This window comes from Malus domestica, chromosome 09 (assembly GCF_042453785.1).
Source record: "Malus domestica chromosome 09, GDT2T_hap1".
Taxonomy (NCBI): Eukaryota; Viridiplantae; Streptophyta; class Magnoliopsida; order Rosales; family Rosaceae; genus Malus; species Malus domestica.
Genome location: NC_091669.1, coordinates 15,782,683 through 15,801,818, shown reverse-complemented (window position 1 = coordinate 15,801,818; position 19,136 = coordinate 15,782,683). Strand labels below are relative to the sequence as shown.

At 42.0% G+C, this 19,136-nt stretch overlaps 2 protein-coding genes across 3 annotated transcripts; both read left to right on the top strand.

The window, feature by feature from the left end:
• The first annotated feature begins 4,888 nt into the window (after window positions 1–4,888).
• On the top strand, window positions 4,889–18,939 carry LOC103454611 (disease resistance protein RPV1-like). 2 transcript variants are annotated; one of them, XM_070805444.1, is made up of 4 exons: window positions 4,889–5,463; window positions 6,269–7,373; window positions 7,897–8,211; window positions 8,311–18,760. In XM_070805444.1, the coding sequence occupies exons 2-4, from the start codon at window positions 6,885–6,887 to the stop codon at window positions 9,346–9,348; spliced, it is 1,842 nt and encodes a 613-aa protein (XP_070661545.1). In that variant the 5' UTR covers window positions 4,889–5,463; window positions 6,269–6,884; the 3' UTR covers window positions 9,349–18,760. The 2 variants fall into 2 exon arrangements, with proteins under 2 accessions (XP_070661545.1, XP_070661546.1); XM_070805445.1 differs by having other exon boundaries at window positions 4,890–5,463; window positions 17,623–18,939.
• LOC139187793 (TMV resistance protein N-like) lies at window positions 4,988–6,869 on the top strand. The gene is made up of 2 exons (XM_070804388.1): window positions 4,988–5,463; window positions 6,269–6,869. The coding sequence occupies exons 1-2, from the start codon at window positions 4,988–4,990 to the stop codon at window positions 6,867–6,869; spliced, it is 1,077 nt and encodes a 358-aa protein (XP_070660489.1).
• Window positions 18,940–19,136: the final 197 nt, after the last annotated feature.

Here is a 19,136-nt window from a genome sequence, read left to right as displayed (position 1 = left end):
AGCTACTGTATACGTTAATGCATCATCTATTATCATCTTATTTCTACACCAAACATCATCCAAACTAGTAAAATGGACCAAAATCTCATGATTTTCGAGGGATGGATACATTTTTTCCAGGACGCTTCCGTAATCTAGAATTTCCTCATGAGTTGGATAGAATGAGTAGGCGACAGTCAGATTCATGGTAGGCTCAACAGCCTGTGTCGTGGGTTTCTTCTTCCGGGGTGGTGAATCCTTTGAACTAAGAGGTCTACCACGCTTTTGTGTAAGAGTAAAGGATTAGCTAGCCACTAATGTATGTGGATCGACCACTTGAGTGTCTCGAGCCTCTAGGAGGGAAGTCCGTTGTACATTTGATACATCCATCTTTGCATGCACATTTGCTCGCTAGATCCGTGAAAGAATTTGGCATGCTCTGAGCTTCACTCTGAAGATCATATATGCATTGCACTTCAGCTTCAGACTAAGCGGTGTGGGATCTAAATGTGACAAAGTGGGAGTCGTCCATAATAATTCGCGTCGTTCTTAAGGAACGGGGACGTTCTTATCTCCCTAACGACAGGAAAACAGTCTCATAGAAGTGACAATTAGTGAAACGAGCGGTAAAAAAAATCATCTGTCAAAGGTTCTAAGTAACGAATAATAAAAGGAGAATCATATCTGACATATATTCCTATCATTCTCTGAGGACCCATTTTTGTACATAAAGGCAGCTTAATCGGCACATAGACCGCACAAACAAAAACGCACATATCGTTGGGTTGCGACGGGCCTCAGGCAAACCAACATGGCTATGTGCAATATTGTATGGCCCCAAGCAACGATCAGGAGCTTGGTACGTATAACCAACGATTGAGCAATCATTTGTAAGCGCTTAATAAATGCCTATGCTAGGCCATTATGGGTGTGAACATAGGGTATATGATGTTCAACTTCAACCTCAACTGACATGCAATATTCATCAAAAGTTTTAGATGTGAACTCTCTAGCATTATCTAATCGAATAGATTTGATCAGATAATTAGGGTGGTTAGCCCTGAGCTTGATAACCTAAGCCAACGGTTTGAAGAAGGCAGCGTTCCTTGTGGACAACATGCACACATGTGACCAATGTGTGCAAGCGCCAACCAATACCATAAAGTATCTAAATGGTCCGCATGGAGATTGAATCGGTCCACAAATGTCCCTCTAAATCCTTTGTAGAAAAGTAGGAGGATTCAAATGAATCTTGTCATAAGAAGGCTTAAATGGAGCAGGTTTGACATGCGATTCCTTGAATCGAACCTAAACTTCGGGTTGTGGATGCCCGTGTGAAGATTTAAGGATACTGCGCATTGCTGTTTATCCAAAGTGTCTCAAACGATCATGCTAAAGTGTAATTTCGTGCGCAGTCCCCACATAGTGCCTTTCTATAGGGCATATGGTTGTAGTGTACAATACACTTCTGGCCATATTTGTAGGAAGTGATGCACATAAATTCAACTCCATTTTCTACATAGGTTTCAACGTGGTAATTATTGTCTCGAATGTCTTTAAAGCTTAACAACGTTCTTCCGGAATGTGGAGAATAAAGTGCCTCATCAATGGTCAAGATTGTACCATTGGACATCATTATACGGGCCTTACCGTATCTTTTGATCAGGTTATAGGCCTAAGAAGGTTGTCAAAGGTGTATTCTTCGGTACGAAGTTAGTGAAATAGATGCGTTCAAGCAACACAGTGTGTATGGTTGCACTATCTGCCAAACAACTAACTTTTCCAGTAGTTATACCTAGAAATAAAATTAATTTGAATTGGTCACGTGCATAAATGTTCTAAAAAAAATAAATTAAGTACTCGAGGATGGTAATTCATAAATTTAATATCGAAAATTAAAACAAATCACCAACAAATAATCTAAACATAAAGGAAAATTTCTCAAACTTAAACAAAAAAACAAAGAGGGTTTCAGCCACTTAGTGGAATTCGGCTCCAGGGGTCTAAAATTCAACTAAAAAATGGTCCTAAGATTCAAATCTTCCTCAGGGGTAACAACCTCTTGAAAAATCAAAAACCTATATCTGGGTATTATCCGGTTCATCTACTTGCATAAAGTTTGATTCAAACTTCTTACGACGAGAATGATATTTAACTACAAGCTTCGAGGGAGCAAGACAAACATAGGACCAATGGTCATTTGAACCACAATGGTAGCATATATTTGCATCCATGGTATCAGGTGTTTTGCCCTTATTCTTGAAGTTCGAGACCTTGGGAGTGAGGTTAGAACACTTCTGGGCTCGATTTCTTCCTTTAGATAGGCCTTGGCTCGTTGACCTAGAAGAGGTGGCTTCTGGCCACCCCTACCATGCCTAGAATGGCATTTTGGGCGTTGGTTCTCGCTATGGTGTGCTTCAGGCACAACGGTCGCCCTAGTAGGTTGGGCTTGATGATTCTTCATCAATAACTAATTCAGCTTTTGAGCAAGAAGTAAAACAAAGATCAAATCCAAAAACTTAGTGAACTTCTGAGCCTTATATTATTTTTGCAGGACAATATTGGTCGTAGAGAAGGCCAAATAGCTATTCTCCAGAAGATCATTTTTTCGGTCAAGTCCTTGTTACAGAACTTGAGAAGTGATCAGATTCAACAAACTTCAAAATTATACTCATTCACAAGCTTAAAGTCTTGGAAGCGCATATGTTGTTAATCGTGTCTTGCTTCAGGCAAGAAGATGTCCATTTGGTTATCGAAATGATCAGCTATAACGACCCAAAGTGCTCGTGGATCTTCCTCAGCAAGGTACTCGGTTTGCAGTGCATCATGAATATATCTTCGGATGAAGATTATAGCAATGGCTTTCTCAGCTTCGCCAACGGAGTTATCCGTCTCAACTTCAATAGCTGGGCACAAATTCTTTGCGGTGAGGTGGAACTTCATATCTTGAACCCACTTGAGGTAGTTTCTTCCACAGACCTATAAAACGATGAAGTCGAGTTTGTTCAAATTTGACATGTCCATGTCACAAAATAAATGGACGAGAATGTGGTTAGTGTAATGGAGACAAATCAATCCACTCACATAGGAGTAGAATGTTCAGATTCTAATAGACATTTATTGGTTTAAAGTTACAAGAAAAAACTTCGGGTTTTCATGGGTGATGTTTTAAGAAAAACTTCGGGTTTTCAAACAAGGCATGTTTTGAAATACTTCGGGTTTTGAAAGGAGTATGAACTTCAAGTTCATAGGTTCCTGCAGACAAACACAAATATATATAATATCACCAAAAACGAATTTGAACCATATTATTGTTAGTCATTGGGAAGGTAAACTTATCCCCTATCCCTTAATGTAGATAATATTGTTCATTAAAATAAAATAAAAATTAAATTTTGTAAAGAAATGATGCACAACCAACATACAAATTGTACCCCAATCAGTATAAAACACATCTGGATTCTAGTGCCGGCGCATCTTCATGTCCCCATTAGCGATAACGTCCTTGTCCCACTAGCATACACATATACTGAAAATATAAATCTATCAGTCGTCTACTAGAACCATGCATTTATAACTTGGCATGAAATTATCAGGCTTTAAAGTCCCAAATACTAAATTTAATAATATGGAGGTAAATAAGATATTTTTTTGAGACGGCTCATTAATTAGTTGATTTTTAGGCCTCGTTTGGCAGGTCGGACTGTACTGACTATTTCTGTTGGATAGGATAAATAGTCACCGGATAGTACTGACTAAATTAGTCGGGCGTTTGGTGCAGTATCAGATTATTGACCGTATTATTTATACTGTGTTTGGTATTATATCGGATAGGAGAATCAAACTTCAAATAAAATTTAAAAAAAAAAAACAGAAATCATCTCTTTTCCCAGATCTCTCCGCCGCAACCCCCAAATCCCTCCCTCTTTCCATTCTTCTTCTTCGTTTGGTCCGCCATTTTCAGCACCACCATCGACAACTCCAGCTACAACTTCTCCAAATCCTCCACCTCCTCCTCCGTCGCCTCCCTCAAATCCTTTAAATCCTCCTTCCCTCAAAACCCCCAAATCTACGACCTCTCTGAGATCCGCTCCGCGACCTCCAACTTCCTCCCCCACCATCACCTCTCCTCCTCCTCCTGGCGCTGCTTCATCCGCTCTGAAGACGCCGTCGTCTTCCAGCGCAAGTCCCACAACCCGAAGAACCCGAGCTACACCGTCATGTTGTTGTGGCTCTCCCGAATGCAGATCGCTACCAACCTCGCCCACGGCCTCAATTACATCCACCACTGCTCCGGCCTCGACTCTACATTCATCCACAACCACATCAAGAGCTCCAGCATCATCGTCTCCGAGTAGGACCACCTCGTGCTCGGCGCCAAAATCTGCCACTTCGGTACGGCAGAGCTGAAAATGGCAGAGTTGGTCGAGTTCGAGAAGGCGAGAGAGAGGGCGAGAGAGAGGGGGTCGAGTTCGAGCGGAGAGCGAGCGGAGAGGAAGGAGAGCGAGGCCAACTAAATTATACCGTGAATTTGGACGGTATAAGCAGTCGGGTAAACGCCGGATAAAAAATGTGGGCCCAGATTATTTAATCCGGTGCCTATTTAATCCAAACGGCACCAAACACCGTACACCGTATTATTAGTACTATCCGGTGCCTTATACGGTGTGCCAAACAGGGCCTTATTGTAGAATGATTGGTTTGTTTTATTTTTTTGGTCAACAATAGTGACACGATTGTGTAAGGTGGACTCCGATCCTCTCCGGATCCTTCTTGGGTGGAGCCAGAGGACGGTTTTACCCTGGCCGTTCATATACAATCCTGCGGCACAAATTAACTCAATTATTTTTTAGGCAGAGCGTAAGTGTTGCACCTCTCTTGGACTTTTAAGCCGAGGTGACCGTTGAACTTTGGAATCATTCCGAGCTACCCCTTGAAAATCCATCTTCTTTGTCCTTCTCTTTCTCGTTGAGCATCCATCTAATCCAACAAGATCTTGTTCTTGTTCATGGCTTCTTGTTCTTCCATTTTTGATTGGAAGTATGATGTCTTCCTGAATTTCAGAGGCGAAGACACTCGCAAGATCTTCGTGAGCCATCTGTACAAAGCTCTAGTTCAGAACGCAGTCAACGCCTTCATTGACGCCGAAGAGCTCAGAAAAGGCAACGACCTTTCGCAGCTACTGACATCCATTCGTGACTCGAGGCTTTCGATTGTAGTTTTTTCTCAAAACTATGCTTCTTCAACATGGTGCTTGAAAGAACTCGTCCAGATCCTGCAATGCATGGATCAGAAGAAGCAGATTGTCATTCCTATTTTCTACGAAGTAGATCCATCTCATGTTCGTAAACTCGAGGGCAGTTTTGGGGAAGCTTTTTCTAAACATGAACATGATCCTAATGCCGACATGGAAGAGGTGCGGCAATGGAGATCCGCTCTACAAAGAGCCCCCAATTTATCTGGCTGGGATTCGCGAAATTACCAGTAACTCTCACTCCTCTCTATAATCTTATTAATTAGTTTACTAGTTTAGAAGTTTAGCTATTTAATTTCCTGTTTTGGTCCATTTTAATTTACTAGTTTACAACATATTAAGGGGTTTTCTTATTTCATTTAAGATTACGATTCTACTTTTTTTTTTATTTTGTAATTTGTGATATTATTCATGCAGATAGTGTTAAAATGTTAATGTTAAAGTTGTTGTTAGTGTTAATACAACTAGAACCAAGACTTGCTTCCCAACCAACCCTACAAAATTGAAGACTCACCAACTCTCTGCAAAACTCCATACCACCACACCTAGATCTTTGCCATGAGAAGGGAAGAGGAAACTAATTAAAAAAATTATCGCCAAATGAAGATTGATTTGAAATCTTAGGTGCCATTGATATTGATCTTGCGGTGAAGAATTCGCTTGTTTTTTATTTACTTTTTCACGTGGGACGAAGTCTTTGTTCGCACAAAATCTGTTTTCTCCCTCCTTCATGATGAGGAAAGAGCAGGTGTGAAGAGCAACAAAGCGAAGAGGCATAATGTACAAATGACGTCGTCCAGCATGAATAAGTAAAAAAAGAACAAGTTAAATCAATTCTTGACCGCAAGATCAATATATACACGGCCACGATTAAAAGGTCTATAAAATATGTGGAGAGAATCAGAGTCCACTTTCTTTACCTAAAAGATGACTAGTCCAAATTTTCAATGACAGTATGTGATGATGAGCATGAGTGTTCACTGTATATAACTATCAATCGCAGGACTTCACAATACTGTTTTTCATATTTGGCAGGGATGATGCCAAGCTTATTGAGTTGATTGTAGATGATATTTTTAAGAAATTGATCAATACCTCATCAAGTGAAAAGAATGGCTTGGTTGGAATGGATTCCCGCTTACAGAAAATGGATTCATTATTATGTCCAGAGGTGGATACCGTTCGCTTTGTTGGAATATGGGGTATGGGTGGTATCGGCAAAACCACCATCGCTAGAGCTATGTATGACAAAATCAATCATCACTTCGAAGGTGGTTGCTTTCTTGAAAATGTCAAGGGACGTTTTCCGTCAACCGATGCAGGTGAAGCACCACTAGATATGCAGGCACAACTTCTATCTAGTATCACGAATACGAAGGTGGGGAGTTCAGAGATTTTGAGAAATGGTTTTCAGAAGATGATGGAAAGAGTTGGTAAGAAAAAAGTTTTAGTTGTTCTTGATAATGTGGAGAATTCATCCCAAATTGAAGCCTTAATTGGAAAGCAACTCTCATTTGGTGGAGGAAGTCGAATCATTATAACAACTAGAGATAACCAGTCACTAAGTAGACTTGGTGATCAAATATATAAGCCCGAGTTGTTAAATGACAGTGACGCTCGCGAGCTGTTTATGTAGTACGCTTTCAGTACAATGCAACCTACAGAAGAACAAATTGATCTTTCAAGCCATTTCATAAAGTATGCTCAAGGCCTGCCTTTAGCACTTAAAATCTTGGGAGCATTTCTTGATAACAAAAGTGTACTTGTGTGGAAAGACGAGTTAAAGAAAATAGCGAGAAACCCGCACCTGGGAATTCAGAAAGTCCTTAGAACAAGCTTTGATGGACTAGATGGTTTACAAAGGGAAATATTTCTTGATATTGCATGTTTCTTTAAACAAATGAAGAAAGACGATGCAACAAGGATTTTGGAGGGTTGTGGCTTCCATCCCCATACCGGATTGGACGTTCTAGTTAGGAGAGCTCTTGTTGCTATCTCATCTGACGGTGTACTCGAGATGCATGATTTACTAGAGGAAATGGGTTGCGAAATCGTACGCCAGGAATCTATTAAAGAGCCTGGGAGGCGCAGTAGGTTGTGGAACTATGAAGATGTTTGTCATGTGCTAACTCAAAAAACGGTAAGAGATACATTATATTCATGACCTCTTTTTTTTTGTTCTTTTTCTTTTCCTTTTGTAGTAGTCTTAAGTAAAAAGCTTCAGTTTTGCATGTGGTCCAATATCTTTAAGTGGATAGGGTGTTGGGTTTCAACCCGTATGTGTTGAGTTCGAAACTCCCTCCTCCCTTAAATTAATGTAATGAGAAATGCTAAGGAGGCTCTCTAAAAGTGGGACTCTCCATAAACTCTTTGTCACTTTACAGTTTAACGTCAATTCCCATGCTAACATTATAATTGCGCAAAAAACATGAGGTAGCAGATAGTTCATGAAAAGTCACACTTTTGAGAGTCTCCTAAGCATTTCTCGTGTGTAATTGCTTTGAATGCTATCCGTCCATTTAATAAAATAATTTTTTAAAATTACAATTAAAAAAAAGTATAAAGCTTCAACTTTGACCAAAATCCAATTCATGAGAAATATGTGCATTAAGCGTTATAATCTTAAGTTCATACTCATTTGATTTGCAATTTTGGTTATGCAGGCTACGAAAGCTGTTGAAAGCATAGTTGTTCGTTGGCCACACTCAACCAATATTGTGGAATTAGATAATGCTTTTGTCGAAATGACAAAACTAAGACTACTCAAAATTTACACCCACTATTTAGCACCACGATTCTTGGAGCAGAAAGATGAGCAATGGGAATACGAGAATTTAACGTTTCTCTCTGAAAAGTTAAGTTATCTGTTCTGGCACAAATGTCCCCTAAAGTCTTTATCCCCCTATTTTAACCCAGAGAATCTTGTTGACATTGACATGCAATATAGTATGGTTGAACATCTCTGGAAAGGAACCAAGGTACGTTCATCATTTGCATATATATTGCTTTTACATGTTTTGGTTTTTATATGCCTTATTATGTAAGTAATTCATATTTTCCTACATGTATATTGACAGCCTCTGGAAAAATTGAAAATTTTCAATTTAAAAGGCTCTTATCACCTAAAGCTTACTCCTGACTTCACTAAGGCGAAGAATCTTGAGAAACTAAATCTTGGTGGTTGTACAAGTTTATTTGAGATTCACCCTTCCATTTCTGCTCTTGAAAAACTTGTCCTCTTGGATTTAAGTTGGTGCGGCAAACTCAAGACCTTTTCAAGCAACATTTGTATGAAATCTCTTGAAACCCTTAATCTCTCTTTTTGCTCAATACTTGAAAAGTTTCCAGAGATTTCAGAAGTTATGGAGAAGCTTTCAAAGCTTTATTTGCAAGGGACTGCAATAAAAGAACTGCCTCGGTCAATTCACAATCTTACGGGGCTTGTTACTTTGAATCTTGAATATTGCAGAGAACTTGAGATTCTTCCAAGCAGTATTGTTCAACTAAAGTCCCTTAAATTTCTTTATCTTTCTGGTTGTTCAAAGCTCAGGGCCTTTCCAGAAAATGTTGGAAATATGGAAGGATTAAGAGAGCTTCGCTTGGATGAGACATCTGTTGGAGACCTTTGCCCATCAATTTCATCTCTTGAAAACCTTGAGCATTTGAGTCTAGAGAAGTGCAAGAAACTTCATAGCCTTCCAAGCGGTATTCAGATGAGCTCTCTTCAAACCCTTAATCTTTCCGGTTGCTCAAATCTGGAGAAGTTTCCAGAAATTCATGAAGTTATGAAGAACCTATTAGAGCTTAATTTAGATGAGATTGCAATTTCAGAACTGCCCTCGTCTATTAAAATTTTTACGGGACTCGTTACTTTGAACCTGAAGGATTGCAGAAGATTACAGATTCTTCCAGGCAACATTCAAATGAGATCTCTTCAAGCCCTGAATGTTTCTGGCTGCTCAAATCTGAAGAATTTTCCAGAGATTCTAGAAGTTATGGAGAACCTATCAGAGCTTCATTTAGATTGGACTATAATTACAGAAGACTCATCAACAACAACAACAACAACAACAAAGCCTTTTCCCACTAAGTGGGGTCGGCTATATGAATCCTAGAACGCCATTGCGCTCGGTTTTGTGTCATGTCCTCCGTTAGATCCAAGTACTCTAAGCCTTTTCTTAGAGTCTCTTCCAAAGTTTTCCTAGGTCTTCCTCTACCCCTTCGGCCCTGAACCTCTGTCCCGTAGTCACATCTTCGAACCGGAGCGTCAGTCGGCCTTCTTTGCACATGTCCAAATCACCGGAACCGATTTTCTCTCATCTTTCCTTCAATTTCGGCTACTCCTACTTTACCTCGGATATCCTCATTCTCAATCTTATCCTTTCTCGTGTGCCCACACATCCCACGAAGCATCCTCATCTCTGCTACACCCATTTTGTGTACGTGTTGATGTTTCACCGCCCAACATTCTGTGCCATACAACATCGCTGGCCTTATTGCCGTCTTATAAAATTTTCCCTTGAGCTTCAGTGGCCTACGACGGTCACACAACATGATGGATGCACTCTTACATTTCATCCATCCAGCTCGTATTCTATGGTTGAGATCTCCATCTAATTCTCCGTTCTCTTGTAAGATAGATCCTAGGTAGCGAAAACGGTCGTTTTTTGTGATCTTCGCTAAATTGCTCCGGTCATTAGTGTGGATAAGTATATAAATGGATAGAGATAGGAAAGCAAACACAAGATGTACGTGGTTCACCCAGATTGGCTACGTCCACGGAATAGAAGAGTTCTCATTAATTGTGAAGGGTTTACACAAGTACATAGGTTCAAGCTCTCCTTTAGTGAGTACAAGTGAATGATTTAGTACAAATGACATTAGAGTACAAATGACATTGGGAAATATTGTGGGAGAATGATCTCGTAATCACGAAACTTCTAAGTATTGGAGTGTGGTATCCTCTTGACTTGCCTTATCTGTCTCATAGGTAGATGTGGCAGCTTCTCTGGAAGTACTCTTCCTCCATCCAGGGGTGGTATCTTTAACTGGTGGAGATGCACAAGGTAATGTATCAATTTCACTTGAAGCTTACTTGTAGTTTCAGGCTTGGTCAAGCGCGATACAAACCATGTAGTAGGAGTCCCCCAAGTCGCCGAGCTAGGGGATTTGCTGAAAGAGGTGACAGACAAGGTAAGCAATCAGAGCTCCGGCTGATTGTTCACCTTCTCCCCATCTTGCAGCAGCATGAAGGATAAAGAGAAGAAAAATGAGAAGAGATGATATGGGATACTTTTGCTTTTGAAGAAGTAACTTTCCACAGGCTTATTCTTGAACTGAGCTGGAGGGTTTTCTGGTTTCCTCCAGAGTACAAGGCCGACTGAAGAATTTGAGGGTCAAAACAAGTCCATCAAATCTAGAGTACGTTCGACCCTGCTGATATGGGATACTTTTGCTTTTGACAGAGTAATGGATGGATCGGCATGTGTGCTGTTACGCTTGTCTCCACATGCTTCCTTGTATCCTTCGCACTTGCCCTATCTGTTCCTCAAGCAGATGCGGTATCTTCCCTGGCAACATAAAATGTTGAAGATGAGTACTCGAGAGCAATGCCAGGTAAGTAATCAGGTAAGGGGTTCCAGGCTGTCAGTTCCTGGCTGGGAGCTTGATTTCAAGTGCTGACTGATTGCTCTCTTTCTCCTTGTCTTGCAGGTAAAAACAAGGCCAAAGGAAAAGACAGGGAAAAAGCATGATATGGGATACTCTTGCTTTTAACCCTGATGATATGAGATATTCTTGCTCTAGTATAGCTTGTTTGCAGAGGTATTATCGGGGGGAAAGAAAGCTGAATATTTCGAAAGGTTTCGTTGGGAGTGCCCTCTCAGATATGAGGAAGGGTTGAGCATTTTTGCAGGTCTGCCTGTCCGTTGGGGATGGAGGTCGACATATATAGGAGTCTCCCTAACAACAAGTAGTAATGCTATTCCTTTACCCTGCTTGGTCATAGCACGGTAGTGGGAGCTGCCAGCTTCACATGTTTTAACTCTGTCAGAGCACTTTGAAAAAGTGGTATGTGGTATCTGGCTCTCGAGATTCGAAGAACGATGCTTCTTCGATTTTTGAGAAAGCAATCATGGTGGGGGTCTGGCTCTCGAGATTCGGGGAGTAGTGTCTCTTCGATTTTTGAGAAAGTAATCATGTTGGGAGTCTGGCTCTCGAGATTCGGAAGGCGGTGCCTCTTCGATTTTGGAGTAAGCAATCTTGTTGGGAGTGTTTTCTCGGATGTGAGTAAAGGTTGGGCATGTTTGCTAGTCTACCTTGCCACGAAGCACGGAGGTTGACACACAGGGACTTTCCAATTATCCAGCAGTGGTACTGTTCCTTTACCCTTGTGGGTAATAATATGGTAGCTAGACCTTCAAAATTTATGTGTCTAAACTTTGTTAGTGCTGTTTCTTTGCTATTCTTTTACCTTTCTTGGTCAGAGCGATGTAGTGGGAGCTGCAAGCTTCACGTGCTCAACTTTGGCAGAGACTTTGACAAAGTTATCTGTGGTACCCATGAGCTATTGTTGCGTGTGGGAAGTGGGTGATTGAACAGTAAGATTCATGTGCTTTCTACTTCACCAGAAGTCTTCGACAGAATGCCCATAATTTCCGCAAAGCTGAGTGTGCGTGTGACAGGTGCTGACAAGGCTAGAAAAGAAGGTGCCTCTTCGATTTCTGAGATCGGCCCTCGTGGTCTCTGAGCAGCCCAGCTTTTGAGAAAGCGAGCGCCTCTTCGATTGATTTGGAGAACGATGCCTCTTCGATTTTTGAGAAAGCAATCATGCTGGGGGTCTGGCTCTCGAGATTCGGGGAGGTAATCATGTTGGGAGTCTGGCTCTCGAGATTCGGAGGGCGGTGCCTCTTCGATTTTGGAGCAAGCAATCTTGTTGGGAGTGTTTTCTCGAATGTGAGTAAAGGTTGGGCATGTTTGCTAGTCTACCTTGCCACGAAGCACAGAGGTTGACACACAGGGACTTTCCAATTATCCAGCAATGGTACTGTTCCTTTACCCTCTCTTTGATTTTTGAGAAAGTAGTCATGTTGGGAGTCTGGCTCTCGAGATTCGGAGGACGGTGCCTCTTCGATTTTGGAGCAAGCAATCTTATTGGGAGTGTTTTCTCGAATGTGAGTAAAGGTTGAGCATGTTTGCTAGTCTACCTTGCCACGAGACACAGAGGTTGACACACAGGGACTTTCCAATTATCCAACAGTGGTACTGTTCCTTTACCCTTGTGGGTAATAATATGGTAGCTAGACCTTCAAAATTTATGGGTCTAAATTTTGTTAGTGCTGTTTCTTTGCTATTCTTTTACCCTTCTTGGTCAGAGCGATGTAGTGGGAGCTGCAAGCTTCACGTGCTCAACTTTGGCAGAGAACTTTGGCAAAGTTATCTGTGGTACCCATGAGCTATTGCTGCGTGTGGGAAGTGGGTGATTGGACAGTAAGATTCATTTGTTTTCTACTTCCCCAGAAGTCTTCGACAGAATACCCATAATTTCCGCAAAGCTGAGTGTGCGTGTGACAGGTGCTGACAAAGCTGGAAAAGTAGGTGCCTCTTCGATTTCTGAGATCGGCCCTCGTGGTCTCTGAGGAGCCCAGCTTTTGAGGAAGCGAGCGCCTCTTCGATTTCTAAGATCGGCTTTCGTGGTCTTTGAGCAGCCCAACTTTTGAGAAAGCAAACACCTCTTCGATTTATGAGATCAACCCTCGTGGTCTCTAAGCAGCCCAGCTTTTGAGAAAGCAAACGCCTCTTCGATGTCTGAAGCTCCGTCGAGTGCAGCTTTTTATAGGGGCTGGCATTAAGTTCCAAAGCACACTTGAATCTCCACCAGTAGAAGCTCCATTCTTGCACTTCTAAGATCTTGATTTGTCCGACCTCTTCTCTCTTCAATACCTTTGAAAATGTCTGGCCCCTCCGACCGTCGTTTTGACTTGAACCTTGTTGAAGAGGCAGCCCCGCCTTCTCCAGACAACATATGGTGCCCATCCTTCGTCTCCCCTACTGGTCCTCTTACCGTTGGGGATTCCGTGATGAAGAATGATATGACCGCTGCGGTGGTGGCCAGGAACCTTCTCACTCCAAAAGATAACAGACTACTTTCCAAACGGTCTGATGAGTTAGCTGTTAAGGATTCACTGGCTCTCAGTGTTCAGTGTGCAGGTTCTGTGTCTAATATGGCCCAACGCCTATTTGCTCGAACCCGCCAAGTTGAATCATTGGCGGCCGAAGTGATGAGTCTCAAACAGGAGATTAGAGGGCTCAAGCATGAGAATAAACAGTTGCACCGGCTCGCACATGACTATGCTACAAACATGAAGAGGAAGCTTGACCAGATGAAAGAAACTGATGGTCAGGTTTTACTTGATCATCAGAGATTTGTGGGTTTGTTCCAAAGGCAATTATTGCCTTCGTCTTCTGGGGCTGTACCGCGTAATGAAGCTCCAAATGATCAACCTCTGATGCCTCCTCCTTCTAGGGTTCTGTCCAGTACTGAGGCTCCGAATGATCCCCCTCCGATGCCTTCTCTTTCTGGGGCTCTACCGACTGCTGAGACTTCTCCTAAGCAACCTTTGTGAAGGCTCCATCTTGTTTGTTTATTTTGACTCATGTATATGTACATATTTGTAGCTTATCGGGGATATCAATAAATAAGTTTTCCTTCATTTCAACGTATTGTGTTAAATACACCAAAGCCTTCTTCGCTAAGTTCTTTGAATTTTCTTTTGTTGAAGCTTGTATGTTGAAGCTTTCTGAGTGGAGCATGTAGGTTGGGGTAGTGTTCCCTTAATTTTTCGAGTGAGGAAAACTTCTCGGTTGGAGAATTGGAAAATCCAAGTCACTGAGTGGGATCGGCTATATGAATCTTAGAACGCCATTGTGCTCGGTCCTGTGTCATGTCCTTCGTTAGATCCAAGTACTCTAAGTCTTTTCTTAGAGTCTCTTCCAAAGTTTTCCTAGGTCTTCCTCTACCCCTTCAGCTCTGAACCTCTGTCCCATAGTCGCATCTTCTAATCGGAGCGTCAGTAGGCCTTCTTTGCACATGTCCAAACCACCGTAACCGATTTTCTCTCATCTTTCCTTCAATTTCGACTACTCCTACTTTACCCCGGATATCCTCATTCCTAATCTTATCCTTTCTCGTGTGCCCACACATCCAACGAAGCATCCTCATCTCCGCTACACCCATTTTGTGTACGTGTTGATGCTTCACCGCCCAACATTATGTGCCATACAGCATCGCCGGCCTTATTGCCGTCCTATAAAATTTTCCCTTGAGCTTCAGTGGCATACGGCGGTCACACAACACGCCAGATGCACTCTTCCACTTCATCCATCCAGCTTGTATTCTATGGTTGAGATCTCCATCTAATTCTCCGTTCTTTTGCAAGATAGATCCTAGGTAACGAAAACGGTCGCTCTTTGGTATTTCTTGATCTCCGATCCTCACCCCTAACTCGTTTTGGCCTCCATCTGCACTGAACTTGCACTCCATATATTCTGTCTTTGATCGGCTTAGGCGAAGACCTTTAGATTCCAACACTTCTCTCCAAAGGTTAAGCTTTGCATTTACCCCTTCCTGAGTTTCATCTATCAACACTATATCGTCTGCGAAAAGCATACACCAAGGAATATCATCTTGAATATGTCATGTTAACTCATCCATTACCAACGCAAAAAGGTAAGGACTTAAGGATGAGCCTTGATGTAATCCTACAGTTATGGGAAAGCTTTCGGTTTGTCCTTCATGAGTTCTTACGGCAGTCTTTGCTCCTTCATACATATCCTTTATAGCTTGGATATATGCTACTCGTACTCCTTTCTTCTCTAAGATCCTCCAAAGAATGTCTCTTGGGACCCTATCATACGCTTTTTCCAAATCTATAAAGACCATGTGTAAATCCTTTTTCCCATCTCTATATCTTTCCATCAATCTTCGTAAGAGATAGATTGCCTCCATGGTTGAGCGCCCTGGCATGAACCCGAATTGGTTGTCCGAAACCCGTGTCTCTTGCCTCAATCTATGCTCAATGACTCTCTCCCAGAGCTTCATTGTATGACTCATTAACTTAATACCCCTATAGTTCATGCAATTTTGTACGTCGCCCTTATTCTTGTAGATAGGCACCAAAGTGCTCGTTCGCCACTCATTTGGCATCTTCTTCGTTTTCAAAATCCTATTGAAAAGGTCAGTGAGCCATGTTATACCTGTCTCTCCCAAAACTTTCCACACTTCGATTGGTATATCGTCTGGGCCTATTGCTTTTCTATGCTTCATCTTCTTCAAAGCTACAACCACTTCTTCCTTCCGGATTCGACGATAAAAAGAGTAGTTTCTACACTCTTCTGAGTTACTCAACTCCCCTAAAGAAGCACTCCTTTCATGTCCTTCATTGAAAATATTATGAAAATAACCTCTCCATCTGTCTTTAACCGCGTTCTCTGTAGCAAGAACCTTTCCATCCTCATCCTTGATGCACCTCACTTGGTTTAGGTCCCTTGTCTTCTTTTCCCTTGCTCTAGCTAGTTTATAGATATCAAACTCTCCTTCTTTGGTATCTAGTCGTTTATACATATCGTCGTAAGCCGCTAACTTAGCTTCTCTGACCGCTTTCTTCGCCTCTTGCTTCGCTTTTCTATACCTTTCACCATTTTCATCGGTCCTCTCCTTGTATAAGGCTTTACAACATTCCTTCTTAGCCTTCACCTTTGTTTGTACCTCCTCATTCCACCACCAAGATTCCTTTTGGTGTGGGGCAAAGCCCTTGGACTCTCCTAATACCTCTTTTGCTACTTTTCGGATACAACTAGCCATGGAATCCCACATTTGGCTAGCTTCCCCCTCTCTATCCCACACACATTGGGTGATTACATTCTCTTTGAAAATGGCTTGTTTTTCTTCTTTTAGATTCCACCATCTAGTCCTTGGGCACTTCCAAGTCTTGATCTTTTGTCTCCCTCTTTTGATATGTACATCCATCACCAACAAGCGATGTTGATTAGCCACGCTCTCTCCTGGTATAACTTTGCAATCTTTACAAGTTATACGATCCCCTTTCCTCATTAGAAGAAAATCTATTTGTGTTTTTGACGACCCACTCTTGTAGGTGATCACATGTTCTTCTCTCTTCTTAAAGAAGGTGTTGGCTAAGAAGAGATCATATGCCATTGCAAAATCCAAGATAGCTTCCCCATCCTCGTTTCTCTCCCCAAAACCATGGCCACCATGGAAACCTCCATAGTTGCCTGTCTCCCTGCCCACGTGTCCATTTAGATCTCCTCCTATAAATAACTTCTCCGTCTGAGCAATTCCTTGCACCAAGTCTCCAAGGTCTTCCCAAAATTTCTCCTTCGAACTCGTATCCAACCCTACTTGAGGTGCGTACGCACTAATCACATTGATAAGTTCTTGTCCTATTACAATCTTGATTGCCATGATTCTATCTCCTACCCTCTTGACATCTACAACATCTTGTGTCAAGGTCTTGTCCACGATGATGCCAACACCGTTTCTCGTTCTATTTGTGCCCGAATACCAAAGTTTAAACCCTGAGTTTTCTAGATCCTTTGCCTTACTACCAACCCACTTAGTTTCTTGTAGGCACATAATATTTATCCTTCTCCTCACCATAACTTCCACTACTTCCATAGATTTTCCCGTTAAGGTTCCTATATTCCACGTTCCTAAACGCATTTTGCTCTCTTGAACTCTACCCTTCTGTCCTAGCTTCTTCACCCTCCCCCGTCTAATAGGATCAAAGTACTTCTTTTGTGTGTCCCGTGTAAAGTTGATAGGAGCATATGCTCCCAAACAACTTTGAGTGGAGTCGTTCGAAAAGAAGTTTCTACGGCCCCCTTGCTCATTTAACACTGCATCCGGGTGCCGATGGAGATACAGCGACCCTTGCTCACTTATCACTGTGCTCGGGCCACACAGCGCGCCACTTACGGGTGACGCCCTAGCTTTAGCGCGATTTTGTTCTGGATTCATTTTCATAAGGATTCGACGTGATCATGGAGTGCCGGCTGTCGACTACCTGACGCCCTCCCCCTCCTCCTTTATCCGGGCTTGGGACCGGCAATGTAAAATTACATAGGCGGAGTTTACAGAAGACTCATCAATATTCAAAAATCTTACAGAGCTTGAATATCACCAAACCTCTTGGGGCCGAAAAATTGAAAAGTTTTCAGGGATTCCAATTGAAGTATTGCCATCCATAATTTATAGTCTTACGGGACTTGCTACTTTGACGCTACGGTATAGCAAATGCTTTAACAGTCTTACAAGTAGCATTTGTCAACTCAAGTCCCTAAATTATCTCTCTCTTTCTGGTTGTAAAAAGTTTAAGGTGTTTCCAGACATATTAGAAAATATGGAACGATTAGCCAGCCTTGATTTGGATGAAACATCTATCAGAGAGCTTCCCGCATCAATTGAACGGCTTCAGGGGCTAGTGTCGTTAAATTTGAAAAATTGCAAAAGCCTGGTCTATCTTCCGGACAGCATCTGCAATTTGTTAAGTCTCGAATGGCTCACACTCTGTGGGTGCTCAAAACTTTCTAAGTTGCCTCAGGACTTGTGGTATTTGAAGCGCCTTAACATAAAGGGAGCTGGTATACGTAAAGACAACAACCATGGACCAACGGGCCGTTACCGCCCAAAACAGCGGTTTTTTAGCACTTTGGGGGATTTGGCTCAGTTTCGAAGCACTGCACCTGTGATTGATATTGTGGGCCCAAACAATGAGCAAAAAGAGGCAATGGCTGATGAGGAATCCCTTCTGACCTGGAGCGATGATTCAGAAATTTTGACTGCTCATGAGGAGTCAAGCTATGAGGAAGAGACAAGGCAGCGACAATTGGAGTTCCTTGAGGTAGAGAGTATGCTAGAGGGAACTGGTACACATCAAGACAACAATCATGGATCAACGGGTTCCCACCCAAAACGGCAAATTTTCAGCACTTTGGGGTATGTGGATCAGTTTCAGAGCACCGCACCTTTGACTTTGAGTGATATGGTGGCCTCAAGCTACGAGGAAAAGGAGGCGGTGGCTGATAAGGCAATTTTGAGTGATCTCAAGCAGTCGAGACATGAGGAAGAGGAGGAGAAGGCGGTGGCAGCATCCAGGAGAGGTGGGAGGATATGGGGTTGTATCTGTGGGTCAAGGGGCAATGGGGATTGAGGTATTTGGCGCATCATCACTGATGTAATGGTAAGACTTAGGACAAGGGAGGAGGAAGAAATGGTGATTTTCTGTGGTGGAGTTTGTGACTCTTTTGAGTTTTGAGTTGGTTTCTGTATTTTTTTAGAGCTCTTCTATTTAGTTTTTTTTCTTTTTGGCGTATTTCTTTCTTCACCTGTGGTTTGTACGTAGTCAGTATTTACTTATCCGTGTGGGTTGTAAAGTTGTTTTTTATTCCTTTTCGATCAGGTGTGTACTTTTAGTGATCAAGCCTTGAAGCTGACTTCTTTAGAGTTAAGTTCTTTACGTCTTGTTCTTATTTGTTTGAATTGAATTGATGGCTGAGATTAGACTAGCTCATAGGCTAGGATTGTGCCAGCTGTCATAACGGCTAAATTTGTCTTATGTGGTTGTTGATGATTGGATTATTACTTAAGCGTTGATTAACGTCCTTAGAAAAATTATTTAATTTGCAAATTTAGTATAATATTTTGATCTTCCTAGCATTATCCCATTTTTATTTAGTGGGCGGAATTGAATCGAAAAGGAGGCTGGTGCAACATTTTCCATTTTGCTTCTCATCTCTTTTCCTTTCAATCCTTCTTCTCAGATTCATCGAAATCCATTAACTATAGTTACAAACTAGAAAAAATGCCCGGGCGATGCTGCGGGGC

What these genes read in the sequence shown, in the direction of transcription:
- LOC103454611 (XM_070805444.1), top strand. Translation starts at nt 6,885, where the DNA reads ATGCAACCTACAGAAGAACAAATTGATCTTTCAAGCCATTTCATAAAG. An exon ending in ATGTGCTAACTCAAAAAACG is followed by an intron (nt 7,374 to 7,896) that starts GTAAGAGATACA and finishes TTGGTTATGCAG; the next exon opens with GCTACGAAAGCTGTTGAAAG. An exon ending in ATCTCTGGAAAGGAACCAAG is followed by an intron (nt 8,212 to 8,310) that starts GTACGTTCATCA and finishes GTATATTGACAG; the next exon opens with CCTCTGGAAAAATTGAAAAT.
- LOC139187793 (XM_070804388.1), top strand. Translation starts at nt 4,988, where the DNA reads ATGGCTTCTTGTTCTTCCATTTTTGATTGGAAGTATGATGTCTTCCTG. An exon ending in TGGGATTCGCGAAATTACCA is followed by an intron (nt 5,464 to 6,268) that starts GTAACTCTCACT and finishes CATATTTGGCAG; the next exon opens with GGATGATGCCAAGCTTATTG.